Source organism: Mauremys reevesii, linkage group 11 (assembly GCF_016161935.1).
Source record: "Mauremys reevesii isolate NIE-2019 linkage group 11, ASM1616193v1, whole genome shotgun sequence".
Taxonomy (NCBI): Eukaryota; Metazoa; Chordata; order Testudines; family Geoemydidae; genus Mauremys; species Mauremys reevesii.
Genome location: NC_052633.1, coordinates 10,055,516 through 10,071,794, shown reverse-complemented (window position 1 = coordinate 10,071,794; position 16,279 = coordinate 10,055,516). Strand labels below are relative to the sequence as shown.

At 40.9% G+C, this 16,279-nt stretch overlaps 1 protein-coding gene across 42 annotated transcripts in view; it reads right to left on the bottom strand.

Annotated features, from left to right (window-relative positions):
* The window catches only part of LRRFIP1 (LRR binding FLII interacting protein 1), a 191,278-nt gene that overhangs the window by 125,543 nt on the left and 49,456 nt on the right, over positions 1-16,279 (bottom strand). The window contains exon 1 of one of the 42 annotated variants that reach the window (XM_039493946.1): positions 2,590-3,219. The exons of 39 other annotated variants lie outside the window; for them this stretch is intronic. In XM_039493946.1, the coding sequence (XP_039349880.1) occupies positions 2,590-2,634 (45 nt within the window). In that variant the 5' untranslated portion in view covers positions 2,635-3,219. Of the gene's footprint in view, positions 1-2,589; positions 3,220-16,279 lie in introns of those variants that run through there. 2 more of the 42 variants (XM_039493954.1, XM_039493980.1) reach the window with 2 other exon arrangements.

Sequence of the window (16,279 nt, the reverse complement as noted above, 5' to 3'; positions counted from 1 at the left end):
AAGCAGACCATCAGTTCCAACTCAACCACACAAATGGTATTTTAAAAATAAAAACAAACGACTGTTCATGTATTTAAAGCAAAGTTTTACAATTTTCCAGTAAAATAATAAAATTTAAATCAAAGCTGTCCCACTGTTTATTAATATTGCCAAATTCTGAAGTGGGTTTTTTTTTTTAATTTTTTTTTAGAAATACTGGAATTGTTCACCTACAAGAACAGTTTGATTTGTGGAATATTCCTTAATTCTTTACTTTCAACAACAAAATATAGGGAAGTACCCAGGTGACCAGACTAATAGGCCTCACCCCTCCAATTCCTCAGAAAATGTTTATCTCAGTTCATAATGCTTCACAAACATAGCCCCATTGCTAAGGAATGAGCTTCAAGCTACTTTGCATAGCTTATTCTGACTCCTGGACCATTGAGGAGCCAGTTTAACTCTTCACCTTTCACCTATATAGACTGCACCAAGAGAAAAATTAAACCAAGTTTCTCCTTCAGCAACCTAATCATGTATAAATGCACTAATTACACTCAAAAATCCACACCTTAGATATAAACCCATGAATGCCTGTTTCCAGTGTAAATCTTTTGTGCATTGCATGTGCATACAAGGAACTGTTTTGGAACTTCGAACAGTAAGCTAAAACTCTGTTGGCACGTCTGCTCACACACTAAATCAAGCTATAAATGGTTTAGATTTTTTTTTTTTGCAATAGGCCAAACAAGGAATAGATAGTAACTGACTCGGCATTTTCAACTTTTTTTTTAAACTAGGCCTGAGAAAAATAACTTATTAAAAATATTTAATATTTGAAGTATTGATATGAAACGTAATTATTGCATTTGGTCAGTAGTAATCATCTAAAGGTAACGTTTAGAAGTAACAAGGAACAATAGGGACTGAGCTAACCCTAGGGCCTCTCACGTTCCTGCTTTATTTTATGTTGTATGAGGCCCAGCACAGAGCATTTAGCCTTTCTGATGCTGTGAATTAGTGACTAAACTACAGTTTAAGCAGGTGGGAGCTCAATCCCCATCTGTTTTAAAATACATGAATTTGTTTAGAAAAAAAGGTCCACAGGGCAAGCTCAAGGAGTGAGAGCTGCTTTGGTGGGGGAGGAGCCCACCTTCATGTATTGCAAGTGGAAGTCAACTTGGGGACAGACGTTTGGGCTCAGGCTGGCGCCTGGGCTCTAGGACCCTGCAAGGTGGAAGGGTCCCAGAACTTGGGCTGCAGTCCAAGCCCAAACCTCTACACTGCAATTAAATAGCCCCTTAGGCGCACGGGGTTTGGACTGAGTCAGCTGGTATTGGCTAGCGGGGAGGAGGGAGGGGGTGTATCTGCAGTGTAGACATACCTTTGGTATCATTCATACCCACCCCACGGGGAAGCTGCCACCAGTGTCACCAAAGGGCAAGAAACAGGCATAGTGGGGAATAATGCTAGAAATTCAGAGACAAATTAAGGGTTTTGACTTGCAGAGAGAAGTTAACTTTTTAAGTAACAACTTAAGTTTAGAGTTACCTCTTACAATCCCCCCTCGCTCTCTGCAAGATTGACTGCAATACACAGGAACACCCATTTTGCTGGCAGCAAGCTGAATGTATGCCAAATGTTTCTTTTCTACAGTATCTGACTGTCTCGTTGAAAGAGCTCTCCCAAATGACACATTTCACGTTCAGATGCGTGTCCTTATTGTTTCTCCAAATGTTTGTATTTATACATGTAAAATGTTAACACGTAGGAGGCTGACACCAACTACAGTGACAGAAAAAGCTTATGGAGTAGATCAATTGCAGCAACAGGCTCAAAAGCTTCAAGTTCAAATGAAAAAAAAAGGAAGAATATCAAGAAAAAAGTCAAAGGAAAATAATGATGAACATCAACTCTCCTCCCCACCTTACATTCCCTTCGAGGCTGAGAATCTGAGATGACACACCAACCATTCTTTCTAGTATACCAGCAAAATGCAAGACATACAGTTCTATTAGCTGAAATGCATTTGAGCTGTACAGAGTTTTTTTGTTGGCGTTTCCAGGGTAATATTACACTGGCACTTTTCAGAGCCTGGGGAAAAGAATTTGAATTCCCATAGTTCGTGGGTAAGATCTTTTACCTTATGATAACGATCACACTTCTCACAAATTTCTTCAATTAAATTATATATTGTACATTTTGTATATAGAATAGAAACCATTTTCTAAAAGCTTCTTTGCTGTATAAAACAGTAACAATGAGTAATATTCAAGAACATTTATACAGTTATTAGAAACATCACAACACAAGCAGGTAAACTGAATTGTTCTTTGTAAAAGTATAACTGCAGACTCATGGAATGTGTATTCTGGTGCATAAAGCACAACGTTTATATCTAACGTATGTATGCACATTCACTTCCTACTGTACAGAACAGTAAACACAGCTTCTTAAATGTAATCGGAGACTAACGTGTCAAGCGCACAACAGGCAGTGGAGCTTTGAACAAATACACCCATTAACTAGTACCTCATTTTTAAATTTTAAAGACAGCACAAACAATAGAAGATTTGGAATAGCAGATTATTTCCCCACCACCCTCCTTACCAGTTTCTGAGCTTCTGGACTGAAGCAGTCTGCTTCCGTTTGCATGGCTGCAAAGTTTGTTATTCAACTTCAGAGCCTTTGAAGTTCATACACGAAAAGGGAAACAAAATATCCACCCTACTACTTGCTAGGCTTCTGCTTTATTTGCTTAACATCCCAGGAAAGTATTTCTGATCCAGCTTGTCAAGTGTTTATCCAAACAAACAAGAGGACTCTGTCCGCCTCTCAAAAATCCTCAAATTTCAGTCATCGGTGGAATGCAGATCCTGCGCTGCTGACACAGAAGTCCACCTAGGGGAGTGGTCAAGACACAGGGCGAGTCACATAGGTGCTCTAGGGAGCACAGGAGTCTGTGTGCTTAATAAATGAATCCTTCCTTCGCTGCTTCAGAAAACACAAGCACAAGCACAGACTTCCTCTCACAAAAAACTTTCAGTTCTTATTTGTATCGAAGTTTCCACCTACTCTCCCCACCCTACTTCAAGGGAACGGCAGGACAGTAATAGCTTACAGCTCCACGCCTGTCAGTAACTACAGTTCTTGAGTCAGCAAGTGAGCAGCTGGCTCCAAAGGTGCAGGAAGGCAGACAAGCTGATTTTTCCTCTTGCCTAGGCACAGGACCTTTGACTAAGCAACTGTCGTCATCTGGAAGTTTGCTGCAACATCATTCAATGTTGCTACTAGTCTTGCCACAACCAGCACTATGACACCAAAAACAGGATGTGCTTATTGCTGTAGTGCTTTCTATAGCCATCACTTTACAGGCTGTCAAATACAAATAGTTTGTGCTGCTTTATGAAGCCTCTTGTGCTACTACTGGCATAAGTTTCATCAAGTGCATAAACTTATTTTTAAAATCCAAAAAAATTCTGAGACCCACTTGTAAACAGAATTCCTTTTTGCCTTTTACCCAACTTTTCATACTGTGCGCAGATGTGGTCATCCCATCTCAAAAAAGGATATATTGGAATTGGAAAAGGTTCAGAAAAGGGCAACAAAAACGATTAGGGGTATGGAATGGCTTCCATCTGAGGCCATCAAGATTAATAAGACTGGGACCTTTCAGCTTGGAATAGAGACAACTGGGTGGGGATGTGATAGAGGTTTATAAAATCATGACAGGTATGGAGAAAGTAAATAAGGAAGCGTTATTTACTCCTTCCCATAACACAAGAACTAGGGGTCACCCAAATTAAATTAATAGGCAGCAAGTTTAAAACAAACAAAAGGAAGTATTTTTTCCATACAACACACAGTCAACCTGTGGAACTCCTTGCCAGAGGATGTTGTGAAGGCCAAGACCATAACAGGGTTAAAAAAAGAACTAGACAAGTTCATAGAGTATAGGTCCATCAATGGCTATTAGCCAGGATGGGCAGGGACGGTGTCCCTAGCCTCTGTTTGCTAGAAGCTGGGAAATGGGTGACAGGGGATGGATCACTTGATGATTACCTATTCTGTTCATTCCCTCTGGGGCACATGGCATTGGCCACTGTCAGAAGACAGGATACTGGGCTAGAGGGACCTTCAGTCTGACTCAGTATGGTCGTTCTCATGTTCATAATGTGAAGCAAAAAACCCATCATCAGCAATAACTACATTAAAATATAGGCCTGTGTTTACATGTCTGCCATCTAGGATATGGACATTACCCAAGCTGCTTACTCTGGGTGCATTGAAAGTTTACATTCAATAATGCTTGAGTGGATTCTCACATGTGACCGATGTTCACATCTTGGAAAAATCCAACTGTGAAGAGACTGCCACTTTGGCACAATTACATAAGTATGCTGGCTTTATTTATGTAGATTTTATTTTAAAAAACAGACAGGTAGGGTCATCAGTGTTGAGTGTGACACAAGGAAAACTTCATTTCTGTAATGAATAGGAACTTAATTCAAATTGATTAAAAAAGAGAACAAAACGCAAGGAACGAAGGTGGAGAGGTTGACAGCTTTTAATTTAGAGTTCACCGAAATCTGTACACTATTGGTTAAGGATGAAGGACAACAGCAGAATAATTAAGAGAATCCTAAACTGTCACTACCTGTACTCTACCAACTTTGGATAGATCATTTTGGATGGATCATTTGATGATTACCTGTTCTGCTCATTCCCTCTGAAGGGCCTGGCATCGGCCACTGTCAGAAGACAGGATACTGGGCTAAATGGATCTTGGTCTGATCCGGTATGGCCATTCTTATGTTGTCAATCAGGAGATGCAGTTGGACACCAGCACATTTCATAGTGTTCTAAAATTCCTTAAACACTAAACCAAAACAGACTAACGTTTTGTTCCCCCAAACTCAAACCAAATACTAATGCACATTATCACACTTTTAAGTCACTTTCTTTCATATACTCACTGCATTTCTCCAGGCTATCAGGTTGGAATTAAACTGCACATTTCTCTTCTCTCTATACCATCTGAAATGTCATCCTGGGCTTATTTTGGTTTAGCAAATTTTTAGGTTTTTTTCCTCAGCACTCAGAAATGATCAGGTGAATGCATATAAATAAATATTGGAATGATTATGGGCAAATCCCCCAGCAGATTTCACCTTTAGTATAATGCTGCACAATATTTATAGGTGCAGTAGGACAGATCTATGCACAACAGGCAAAATCCTGGCCATGTTCAAGTCAATAGCAAAACTCCCATTAACTTTAATGGGGTCAGAATTTCGCCTAATGTATGCATGCACACCATCTCCCACAAAGAAAACCGCAGACAGGAAATAGAGACGGACCTGAGAAGATTATCTAAATCTCAGTGGCTATTTTTCAGCTGTTGACATTTTGGGGGGGGTTGGGGAGGTTGTTGTTAACAGAGTCCTCTCTTCTTGGCCCCATTCCTTACATTGCATGGACAAGCAAAATAGGTTGTTACCCAGCAACCAAGCCATTATGTTCCTTCCTGGTCAGCCAGCAAAGGATGGAGAAGCCTGTAGAGGCTCCACCTAGCAACAAAGTTCAATTTTTCCATAAACTCCCAACCTACTGCCAGTTCCAGCCGAAGACCTCGGTAGTTCATGCTGTTCCCATGGTATCATCCATATAACAGGCAGATTGTTTTCTTAATTCATTTTTAAGTGCATGGAAGAATTTTATATTCACAGGCTAGTACTTCACAGTAATTTTATTCAGTGAGTTCCTGAACACCAACCATGTCCCATTGTTCCAGCAAGGCCAAGCATATTCTACAAGGCTTCCCCTGCAGAAGTGCTCCAAGTATGCATAATTTACAAGCTGTCCTTCAATGTTGTCATTTGAGAAAACACCTTATTTATAAAAAAAATAGCAACTTTGCTTTTTCATAATAGACCTGCACTGTCCCACAGGAGTAACAGAACGCTAGAGTTTACAGAACCATATGCCTGCTCCCCTTGGTCTATCAGAACACTCATTCATCCAGTGACATTTGGATCAGCAGATTTGCTGACTCTTCCTTTCACTTTACATTAACTGGCAAGTTTCCTTAAGAGGGTTACTAAATTATAGAAAGGGGAATATCAACATTGAAAATTCTCTGATTTATGATCATACAAAGTACCACTTACCCTATGTTTTTTCCCTGAATTTGACTATGACCTAAGGACAGACCGGAGACCAAAACCACCACACATGGTGAACAATCAATGCTGTTTGTACTTCAAATATTTCTTCCAGTTCAAGATATTTCCTGCCTATTTTTCAGAAAATGCAAGAACATTCCATTCATCTTGGAACAACTTTCTCTTCAACAGGCATCGTCCTCAATAGGGATGTAGAAAGAAATTTCAGGAGCTAGGTAGCTCAGTATATTAGTACACTTTTTTCCCTATTCAAGTCCTCTTTTGGCCAGACATTTAGTTTGATGGTCTCCATATTGCAAGGTGGCAATTTCTTCTCACATCAGGCCGAAGGTCAGAGCAGCAGAGGTATTACACATCAGAAAAAAAAGTGTAATAGAGCTTGCATAGCATTATGCCTGGCTCTAGACAGTTCTTTTCTTGAATACAAATTTTAAGTTATGGGGAAACTGTCACACAAATTCTTAATGGAGAAATTCTGTTGAAGAGACAACAAACTTCAAATCATACACACTTCTCCAAGACAGCTACTCTTTTGAATTATTCTATGCCTTTGTCATCTACAAATTGAATTACAGTAATATACTTTATTTAGGATTGCTTTGGGAGACCACCAAGCAGCTTCAGCTGCAGACACATTCCAGTCTGCCACCCAGCTTTGGTGGGCAGCTGACTATATGCAGTACCTGTGCCTAAGATTCTACACTGGATATGTTTGCTTCCATGTGCAAATCACTGTGCTACCTGGTTACTTGAGAAAATCCCTCTTTCCCTATTATCAGTCAGGGATGTTAAGGACCACTGTGGACTCATGGGATAAAATTCAAGGACCAGTAGCTGTGTGTTTTCAGCAGAGACCCATTCCTAATGGCACTTGCAGGTTAACAGAGCTGGCAGCTTTCAGGACACAGAACTTTTTTTTAAAAACAGGGTTGGGTTGAGATTTTATACACAGGTTGCAAGACTCATACTGTTTAAAGTTGCAGATTTGTCTATGGTATGTTGATTATACAATTTAATTCTTAAAATGTGAAGCACTCATATGTTGTGACAAAACGTGTTGCATATCAGTGTCCGTGCAGGTAATCAAATAGAAGGACTAGATGCTAGGAATATAAAGGTACCTTTACACCCCAGAGCTTTTTAAATCTATGAAAACTCATCCCCACCTCCCAACCACACCTAAAAAAATTAAGGTGTTGTGAAGAGAAAGAAATGGCTTATGAGATTCTGTAAGTAAACAAGCTAAAACACAATTTGGAACGCATGGGTGGCCTTCCCCAGGGTTTGCAAATTCAAAGCTGATTCATGTTGCTTGGCCGAGAGTCTAACTACTCAACTGCCTCAGGTTGATGGCGGTGGCTGTAATGTTAGTACAGTACAGACTTGTTTAAACACGGATGTCGGGAGTCAAGCCATCATGACCACGGGTTAATGGACCAAGGGTTAAGAGGGCCATGCTGAAAAAACTTAAGATGTCTATATATACACATATATAATTATCTAGGATTACATACGTATTCACAGCATCCCAAATACTGCAGGCCTATCTGTTAACAGCACTTTGCAAGAACATAAATTCAAATGTGTAATCTAATAAAAACATTACTACTACTACACAGGGGTGAAAGTAACTCAGGACCAGGGGCAGCTCTAGGGATTTTGCCGCCCCAAGCACGGCAGGCAGGCTGCCTCCGGCGGTTTACCTGCGGAGGGTCTGCTCGTCCCGCGGCTTCGGCGGACCTCCCGCAGGCGTGCCTGCGGGAGGTCCTCCGAAACCACGGGACCAGTGGACCCTCTACAGGCACGCCTGCGACAGGTCCACTGAAGCCATGGGACCAGCGGACCCTCCACAGGCAAGCCACCGAAGGCAGCCTGCCTGCCGCCCTCGTGGCACCAGCAGAGCGCCCCCCGCGGCTTGCCGCCCCAAGCACACGCTTGGCATGCTGGGGCCTGGAGCCGCCCCTGCTCAGGACACTTACTGGTCCAGGACTGGGGCGGCTCTGGCCCCTGGAAGGGGTGGGGCCTCAGGCAGAAGGGGCGGGGCTAGGGTCAGCGTCCCCCAGCCAGCCCTTCCAGACCTCCTGGTCCACACTGCCCGGGGTTCCAGTGGCGATTTAAAGGGCCTGGGGCTCCAGACGCCGCTGCTGTGGTAGTGGTGTCCGGAGCCCCGGGGCCCTTTTAAATCGCTGGCCCCGGGGCAGCTGCTCCCTTTCCACCCCCCCGCCCGTCAGTGGTCGAGGGGGGAGGACGCAAAAGGGGCAGGGACCTTAAAGTGCTGCAGGGTCCTTTGCCGCGGCAGCACTTTAACATTGCTGCCCCTTCTCCCCACCCCATTGGCAGTAAAGACATACAACACATTTCTGCTCCACACTTCCTGTCGATTTCTATATCCGTGAGTTAGCGAGCAAATCTGTAGCGCTACATAGCAAGTTCCTGTACCGTGTGTTAACGAGTCTCACGTGTTAAATTGGTAGCACTGGGAGGCACGGCGCTACCGCACGTTAAGCAGATTCATGTGTAAACAGGTCCGTACTGTAAACTGGAGATAAAGTGTTCATTAGAGACTTGGACAAAATCCACTGACCAGTGGCTCGGTCTCATTCACTGGAAAGTGGGGGGTTGGCTAACCTATCAATTTTTCCAGAAATTACATTTGTTTTAAAAATGTTTGTAGCCTTTATGATTGCAAAGATAACCATCTAAAGTAACTTATGTAGTGTGGTCTTCTGGGGTCTGGAGACTGCTTCAGAAAGATGAGGCAGCAGCATATTACTTCTAATTAGCAAATTATGCAAAAAAGACTCTCCAAGAAAGGATTTGGCTAAGGCACCTGGGTAGGAATCCAAGCAACTGGAGATGGTATGAGGAGAGAGAAGTTACGAAACTATTACACTGGGGAATTTCTGCAGGACTCCTATTTTCAAATTTTTAACTAGCTAGTCAGGGGTCCATTTTTCAAACACATTCATTTGCTACACCTGTAAGAACCCACCTTGCAAAAAGAAATTAAATAAATGAGAGTGAATTTTATTAAATATAGGAAGACAGTTACGGAAAAAGCCTAATGCTCACACCAGAAGTGTGCTTGCCTACAATGCCATCCCAATGCAGCCCAAAGAGAAAGTTAACAGTGTAGACCCTTCAGTGCATTATTTGTAGACTAACAAAAACAGAAACAAAAAGGGAGCTGTCTCTTTTTTTCATAAGCCTACAAGAGCAGCAGCATTAGTAATAATTAACTAGAAAAGCAGCAGTAAAGTTAAAAGGATCAGGAAGCTAGCACAGTTATTAATCAAAGGATACTGAAGACATCTTTCCCCCTCCCCTGTGGAATATATCAGGGTATTGCACATGTATATGATTTGCAGTCACACAGAAACATACTGCATGCTATATATGCACATATGATTATGGAGCCTAAACCCTAAACATCAAACTCCATGGGACTGAAACTGGAAGGGACTTGAAACGCCCAAATGAATCATGAAAGAGCTCCTGTGTGAACTGGAAACAGGGAGTATGGTAGAAGGCCCATAAAGTTTGCTATAAAGAATGTCAGAATCATTGCTAGCATAAACAAATGCCAATGAAGTTTGGCCTCTAAGCTAGGGCACACCCAGGAATTTTTGTCTCCATAGTATGTGTCTCACCAGACCAGGGAGTCAGTTTTTCAGATCCGCAGGAAAGTTGGGATTCGAGTAGGAGCAGATAAAGGCAAACCCTGCATAAAATACCTGAGCATGTCAAAAACTTTGGGGGCTCTATTTATACAACCAACCCCGCTCAGTCCAGCCAAAACAATACGATTAAGAAATTCTTTGTTGTGGTAACCAGTGAAGTAACACTATCACAAACCACCTTGCAGCATTTCATTTCCATCCATTATCATTCTGGATAGGAATGTTTGCAATCTTATAGATTCTTTGACAAAGCATAAACATTGGAGACAAGGACATACCCCCATCTATTAACTAGTAGAGCCTTACCAAAAAGCCAACAGAAACCTGGTATACCTTAGTCACAGTGTAACTCCTTCTCAGAAAGACAAAACCTTCTAGTTTAAGGTACATTACTGCAGCATCAGTAGAGCATTCAAGCTGAGGTCTTAATAGGACATGTGAATGTGTATTCTTTTTTTGCAGAATACTGTCTGATGAGACACCTGGCTCATCACTTAAAAAAGAACATGAAGTTATTTCAAAGTAAGTTATTTTAAAAGACACTCACTTATTTTCAAAGTCTGAGGAAAGGACATCTAATTAAAAACTCAGCTTTTTGCTTCAACCCTTTTAATAGAAATAAAGATTTTTTAACACTGGGCCAAACAGAAAACTTTTTTGCATAGCTTTCCCTGCCTCATTTACCTGTGAAATTAGTACAGAATGTCTAGAACAGAGATGATATTCTAATTTAATTCTAACCAATACAAGTTCTCATAACATCAGTAAAATTCCAATATGCTTCTACTGCAGTTCCAAAGCAGAATTGTGATTTGTAGTTTTGATGTTCTTTAAAACACAAGTCTCATTTTCTGATGGACAGAATGGATAGAAAATACTTCATACTGAAAGAGTTGGACCGAGTTTAACTGAAACGATTCTATCTGTGGCTCAAGTAGTGCCTTTATTTAACATTTTTATCCTGTTCTCATGGCATTTAAGAGTGTCTATCTATATTAGTGCTTTGAGAAATACCCTCTTCTGAGGCACAGTTATGCAGAAAGCTAGTTTGTTTTCCATGCCACGACCCCACTTCATCATTAGTCTCTGCAATGGGCACAACCTGGCATCTTTACAGTTCAGCTGGCAAGGATTACAAGAGCTCCTTGTAAACGGTAACCAAGGAAATGAACTCAAGTATATACAGCTAAATGCTTCTTTGGAAAACAATGTTCAATTTTCATCACCAAAATGTACCGCCAGTATTAACAGATTATTTTCTATGGAGGCTAACCTGAGACAAAGCAAGAAAGAGGAAGGAAACCACTGAAAGGCATTAAGTACTTCTCAATTGCACTGAAATCAGACTAGCTGACATCATGCTAACTGGGGAAATTTAAGGGTACACCTACACTAACCAAAAAACCCCAAACCACCCCACAGCAGCAAGTCTCAGAGCCTGGCTCAACTGACTCAGGCTCACAAGGCTCATGCAACAGGACTAAAAATAGCAGTACAGACATTCCTGCTCAGGCTGGACCTTGGGCTCTGAAACCTGGGGGGGGGAGGGGGAGGAGGTGTCTCCGAGCCTGAGCCGGAAAACTGCTATTCTTAGCCACATAGAGCGAGCCCCATGAGCCCAAAGCTGTTGACCTGGACTCAGACTCGCTGCCATGGGTTGTTTTTTTAGGATTTAAACATTTGTGTCTATGGAAAGTTATGCTTTTTATTTTTAAAAAGGAGCAATAGTTAAAGAAAGGCTTGTCTAGTCAAATGACTAGATGTCCTCATTCCTACAATTCTTGGCTCCTTTGCTTAATAAAAATATATCAGCTGCTAAAGGTAAAATCTTTTGAAAACAACAAATGAAAAGAGGTGGTTTTCATACAGGACTTTAACTGCAGATGCCCTTCACTAATATGCATTATTCACTGTGAGATGTCGTCCCACAAATAACCACACTACACAACAATCAAAGTTTAAGCAGAAGTAGACAAACAAAAAGATGGAAGCTACCTTTGCTTGTAGTGGATTTCTCTTTGCTGGATAGCCCAGTTCAGTATCTGAGTACTCCTTGGCCTTACTTCAAACCCCACTTGTTTTGCACTACAAACCATATTGATAACTTCCCCAATGGCAGTTTGAAAATTAGAACGTAGGGAGTGTCTGCTCAGAAGAGGCCCATAAGTAGAACAGCAGAGATGTTGTAAAGTTGTAAGTCATCTACATTTAAAGCTTGATTGTTTTTGGTCTTATAGCTTAACATTTTGAATATCCAAGGCCTCAGATTGTGAGTGGGAGAAAACATACTAATGATACACAATTCTCACTTGAATCATAGAATATCAGGGCTGGAAGGGACCTCATGAGGTCATCTAGTCCGACCCCCTGCTCAAAGCAGGACCAATCCTGAAACATGTTTCCCTGAACATCGCTTGTTTCAGGGGGAAAAAAATTCCTAAGCTATTGCCAGAAGATACAAGTTTTAGAGAAAGAGAATTTGAGCACAGGACTGGGAGACAAACTCCTGATTCTGACAGACTCTCTCAGCCTTCAGCAAGTCACTTAACCATATGTGAAAACAAATATTGATGTAAATTGATCAATTATTTTTTGAGTAATTTTACAATTTTTTCCCAACTATTCTCTCCAAATATCCCAACTCCATGGGCTCTAGCAGTCAGAATGTGGTCTAGGTGGCCTGGTTCAGAACCTCTTCCCTACCCTGTATGCCAGAGAAGCAAGGAGTTGTAACCTACTTCAGTGGCTTGTCTCAGCTTCCTGGACTTCTACTGCTGTGTTGTTCTCCCGGCAGCTCAGATGGACAGTTTATGCACCTGGTTTGCCCCACATCCTAGCTGTGAACTGGACTCCATCTCTGACTCCCCACTCCCGTGCTACCATGGCTCCACGGAACAGTACAGAGAGTATACACTGCAATCCAAATAACTATCTGCTGTGGAGGAAGCTGGAGAGAGAAGTAAGGTCCAGCAGGTCAGGGAGACAAACCGTTAAAACACCCAGTGCAGCAAAATGGCCATGGCAAAAATACTCAATTTTGTGCAATCTTGGGAAAAGGCCAAATCCCTCAGGCACCGAATCAGAGTCATAAGTATTAGTAGGGGCACACTGCCTCCTACTGGAAGGACATCAACTTGTTGGGATTGCCTCCACTTGGTCAAATATGATAACGTAGGGAAAACCATGCACCGTGAGTTTTCCCTTCACCTTCACATGACTGATATTTAAATCTAAAACCATCATTCAGAGCTTAGAGTCTGAAACAGGTCTTTTCTCCTCATTAAGTGCTGCACAACTCCATCAGAGGGAATTTGCAAGCAGCAATGCAGAAACAGGCTTCAGCTTTAAGTCCTGTCTGCATTCCCTCTGGCAGAGGGCCAATGCTGTATCAACTAACCACATTTAGGTCACTTCTTCGAATGACTTTTTCTCAAAATAGCTCTAGGTCAGTAACATGCTACTCCTGCTAGAGAAGAATTTGAACATAACCCTATGGATGTTATTTAGAGAAGCACAGAAATCTGTGTACATCTCTCTCAGTAAGGGTTCAGATAAATTAAATCTCAAATTTTCTCTCCTTCAGAGCATGATTAATCTAAATAAAATTCATACATTTACATTTTTCCCAAACCTTGACAACAGCTGAATCATTTTAGTTGAAAATTTCGACTTAGGCAGACACCCAGGATGGAAAATTTCATCCCAAACAGTTAAACTGAAAACTTTGTCTAAGTAACTCACATCTCATTCTTATAACAAACAGTATTGGGCAACATTAACTAACCTTAACGTTTACTCTTAACATTGCTAACTGGACTGCCTATAAAGCAAAGCGTACTGGTTTGTAGTAACTGTACACCTAATGGTTTCCTAGATGTTCTCTTTTCAACCCACTTTTTAAAAAGAAACAAATACTTTCTTTATAAAATATTGGAGAAGCTGATCTTCATAAGCCATCACAAAGATTGTATCTGCATTCTTCTGGGTTCTCCCTCAATGTAAACTGCTACAAAATGTAGCTAGGTTAATTTATTTTCGCTAAACAGTTAGACATCTTTTTAGAAAGAAAGAAAAAACTAAAAATATTCCAAAAGCATCAAATAAAAAGGTAAAGTGTATGTTGCGGGGTGGTGTTTTTTTTTTTTTAAGTTAGGATTATAACTACTGCATTGTATTCCATGACAGTGTTCATATAATGCAATATGGAATTTGCTCCAAACTTTGCACTGCTCAACAGACAGTCTTCTAGCTGATAAACAGCCAGTGCTGCTGGATTCCAAAGACGAGGACCCAACTAGCTGCGATTCTTAGGTGAAAACATGGTGGCTGTGATGGAAAACTGAAGAATTTTGGGGACTTTGGGGAGGACAGAGGGTGAGGATTAAGTGAAGAGAAGTGGTGGTGTCAAGACTCAAGACCAAGGACAGGGGTTAGTATAAAGATGGAAAGAAGAGTATCTAGAAAGTGACACTTTATCTATTGCCTTATAGGTGGAAAGTACATATACACAACAGAGAGGACATGAAGGTTCTAAAGTTAAATCTATAAAGTTTGCATTTCAAAGAAACTATTTCTTTTTGCAAATTATTATTTTGGGGCTTTTGAATACCAGTGTTTTCTCCAGAGAACAAAATAGAATCATAGAATATCAGGGTTGGAAGGGACCTCAGGAGGTCATCTAGTCCAATCACCTGCTCAAAGCAGGACCAATCCCTAGACAGATTTTTCACCCTGATCCCTAAATGGCCCCCTCAAGGATTGAACTCACAACCCCAGGTCAATGCTCAAACCACTGAGCTATCCCTTCCGCCCCTCTCCCAAAGGAGAGTGACAATCCAAATACTTACTGTTGATCAAATGTGTTTGTGGCTAGACATGTATCTGAGAACACCATTTAAGCCAAGAAGAAATAAAACACTGACAACTAGCAGGAAAGAATTGGTTGCTGAGGGGCCATCACTTTCCAGGACAATTAAGTCCTGGTATTTCCCAGCAATTTTAGTAACTATACACAGCATTCACAATAGGTCTGAAAGCTAACCACAGCTGCATGATCCACAATCAGTGCAAATCAACAGTTAATATACAGGACCTACATTCTGTTCAATTTTTGCTTCAAGAGAAATATTAGGATAATAATATACAGCAGATATTGTAAGTTAGTTAACACATGGAGTCTGCAGTTTCATTAATTTGTTAGCACTTCATTAAACCATATTGAACAAAGAAAAAACTGGACTGTATTCTGATTCCCTGGTCTTGTGTTGTGTGCTGAATCTCCCGCTATCTGTTTGTGGATTTACTTGTGTTAATGGCTCTACTGCATGTGCTCTTGCCAATTTACTCTTGAACAGCTTCAACTAACAGAAGTTGCAACAAAAACCTCTGTTTAAGAGAAGAAATGTTATTGGCTACCTATGAACCCCGACGTTGCTATTACTGTTGCTACCAAACAAACTGGTTATTTCCTACCACACATTCACCCACAGGCACGCAACTTAACAACACAAGCATCAGCAAAACTCCTTCAACTGTGCAGCATACATACAAAAATAAAGCCAGTTATTGGTACAAATTACTAGAAACCAAAGACAATTTATCTTGACTGTGCTCTGGGTGAAGTAATCACAATGACCAAATTTGGGCCTTATTATAAACAGTGGTATTTCATCTGTCCTCTGTACAATATAAACACAAGTTGGGACAGGCTTGTGCGTGTTCCAGAACTGGGCTAACGCAAGCATCTCTCTACATGGACAAAGAATTCTGCATGTGTCTCCCCCTTCCTGACCCGCATAAACAGATTAAACATTTTCAGAGGAACATTACAAGCCGGGGTCTAGCCCTTCACTCAGGTCATTACAAGACCAGTTATCTGTAGAGTCCAGAGACAGTGAGGGTCTAAATATTAGTTACAATTCCAACATCATGTCCAGGAGAACCTGTCTTTTTTAAATAAATCCCTACTGTTGTGGTTTTACACTTATGAGATGAATTTGGGTCTGTACTGAAAGCAAATAGTTTTTATTTCTTCACATAATAGCTGCTACTATTATTCTCTTGAGAAACCTCCTGCAGTCTCATGATTCAAGCTCAGTTTATAGATTATTAAATACCTGTTAAAATACCACTAGGCAATTTCTTTATGGTAAATATTGAGTACCCTCCCATAAAGTCATATTAGAGGCCAAATATTTTTTTCAATATTTATCAGTGGTCATACTGATTTTAATGTCAAGAGAAATCAGGGTACATTTACATAGTAAATAGAAGATAGCTAAAGGGGGCATATGGAAAAGTTTTAATTCCGACAGCACCTTTTCCAATATTTTTGTACCAGTCACTCCCCAATGTCCACTATGACAACCACCAGATCCCAGGAATAAAATGATTATTCTAATTTACTATAGGAAGCTGCCCAGAAATGAGTGGAAA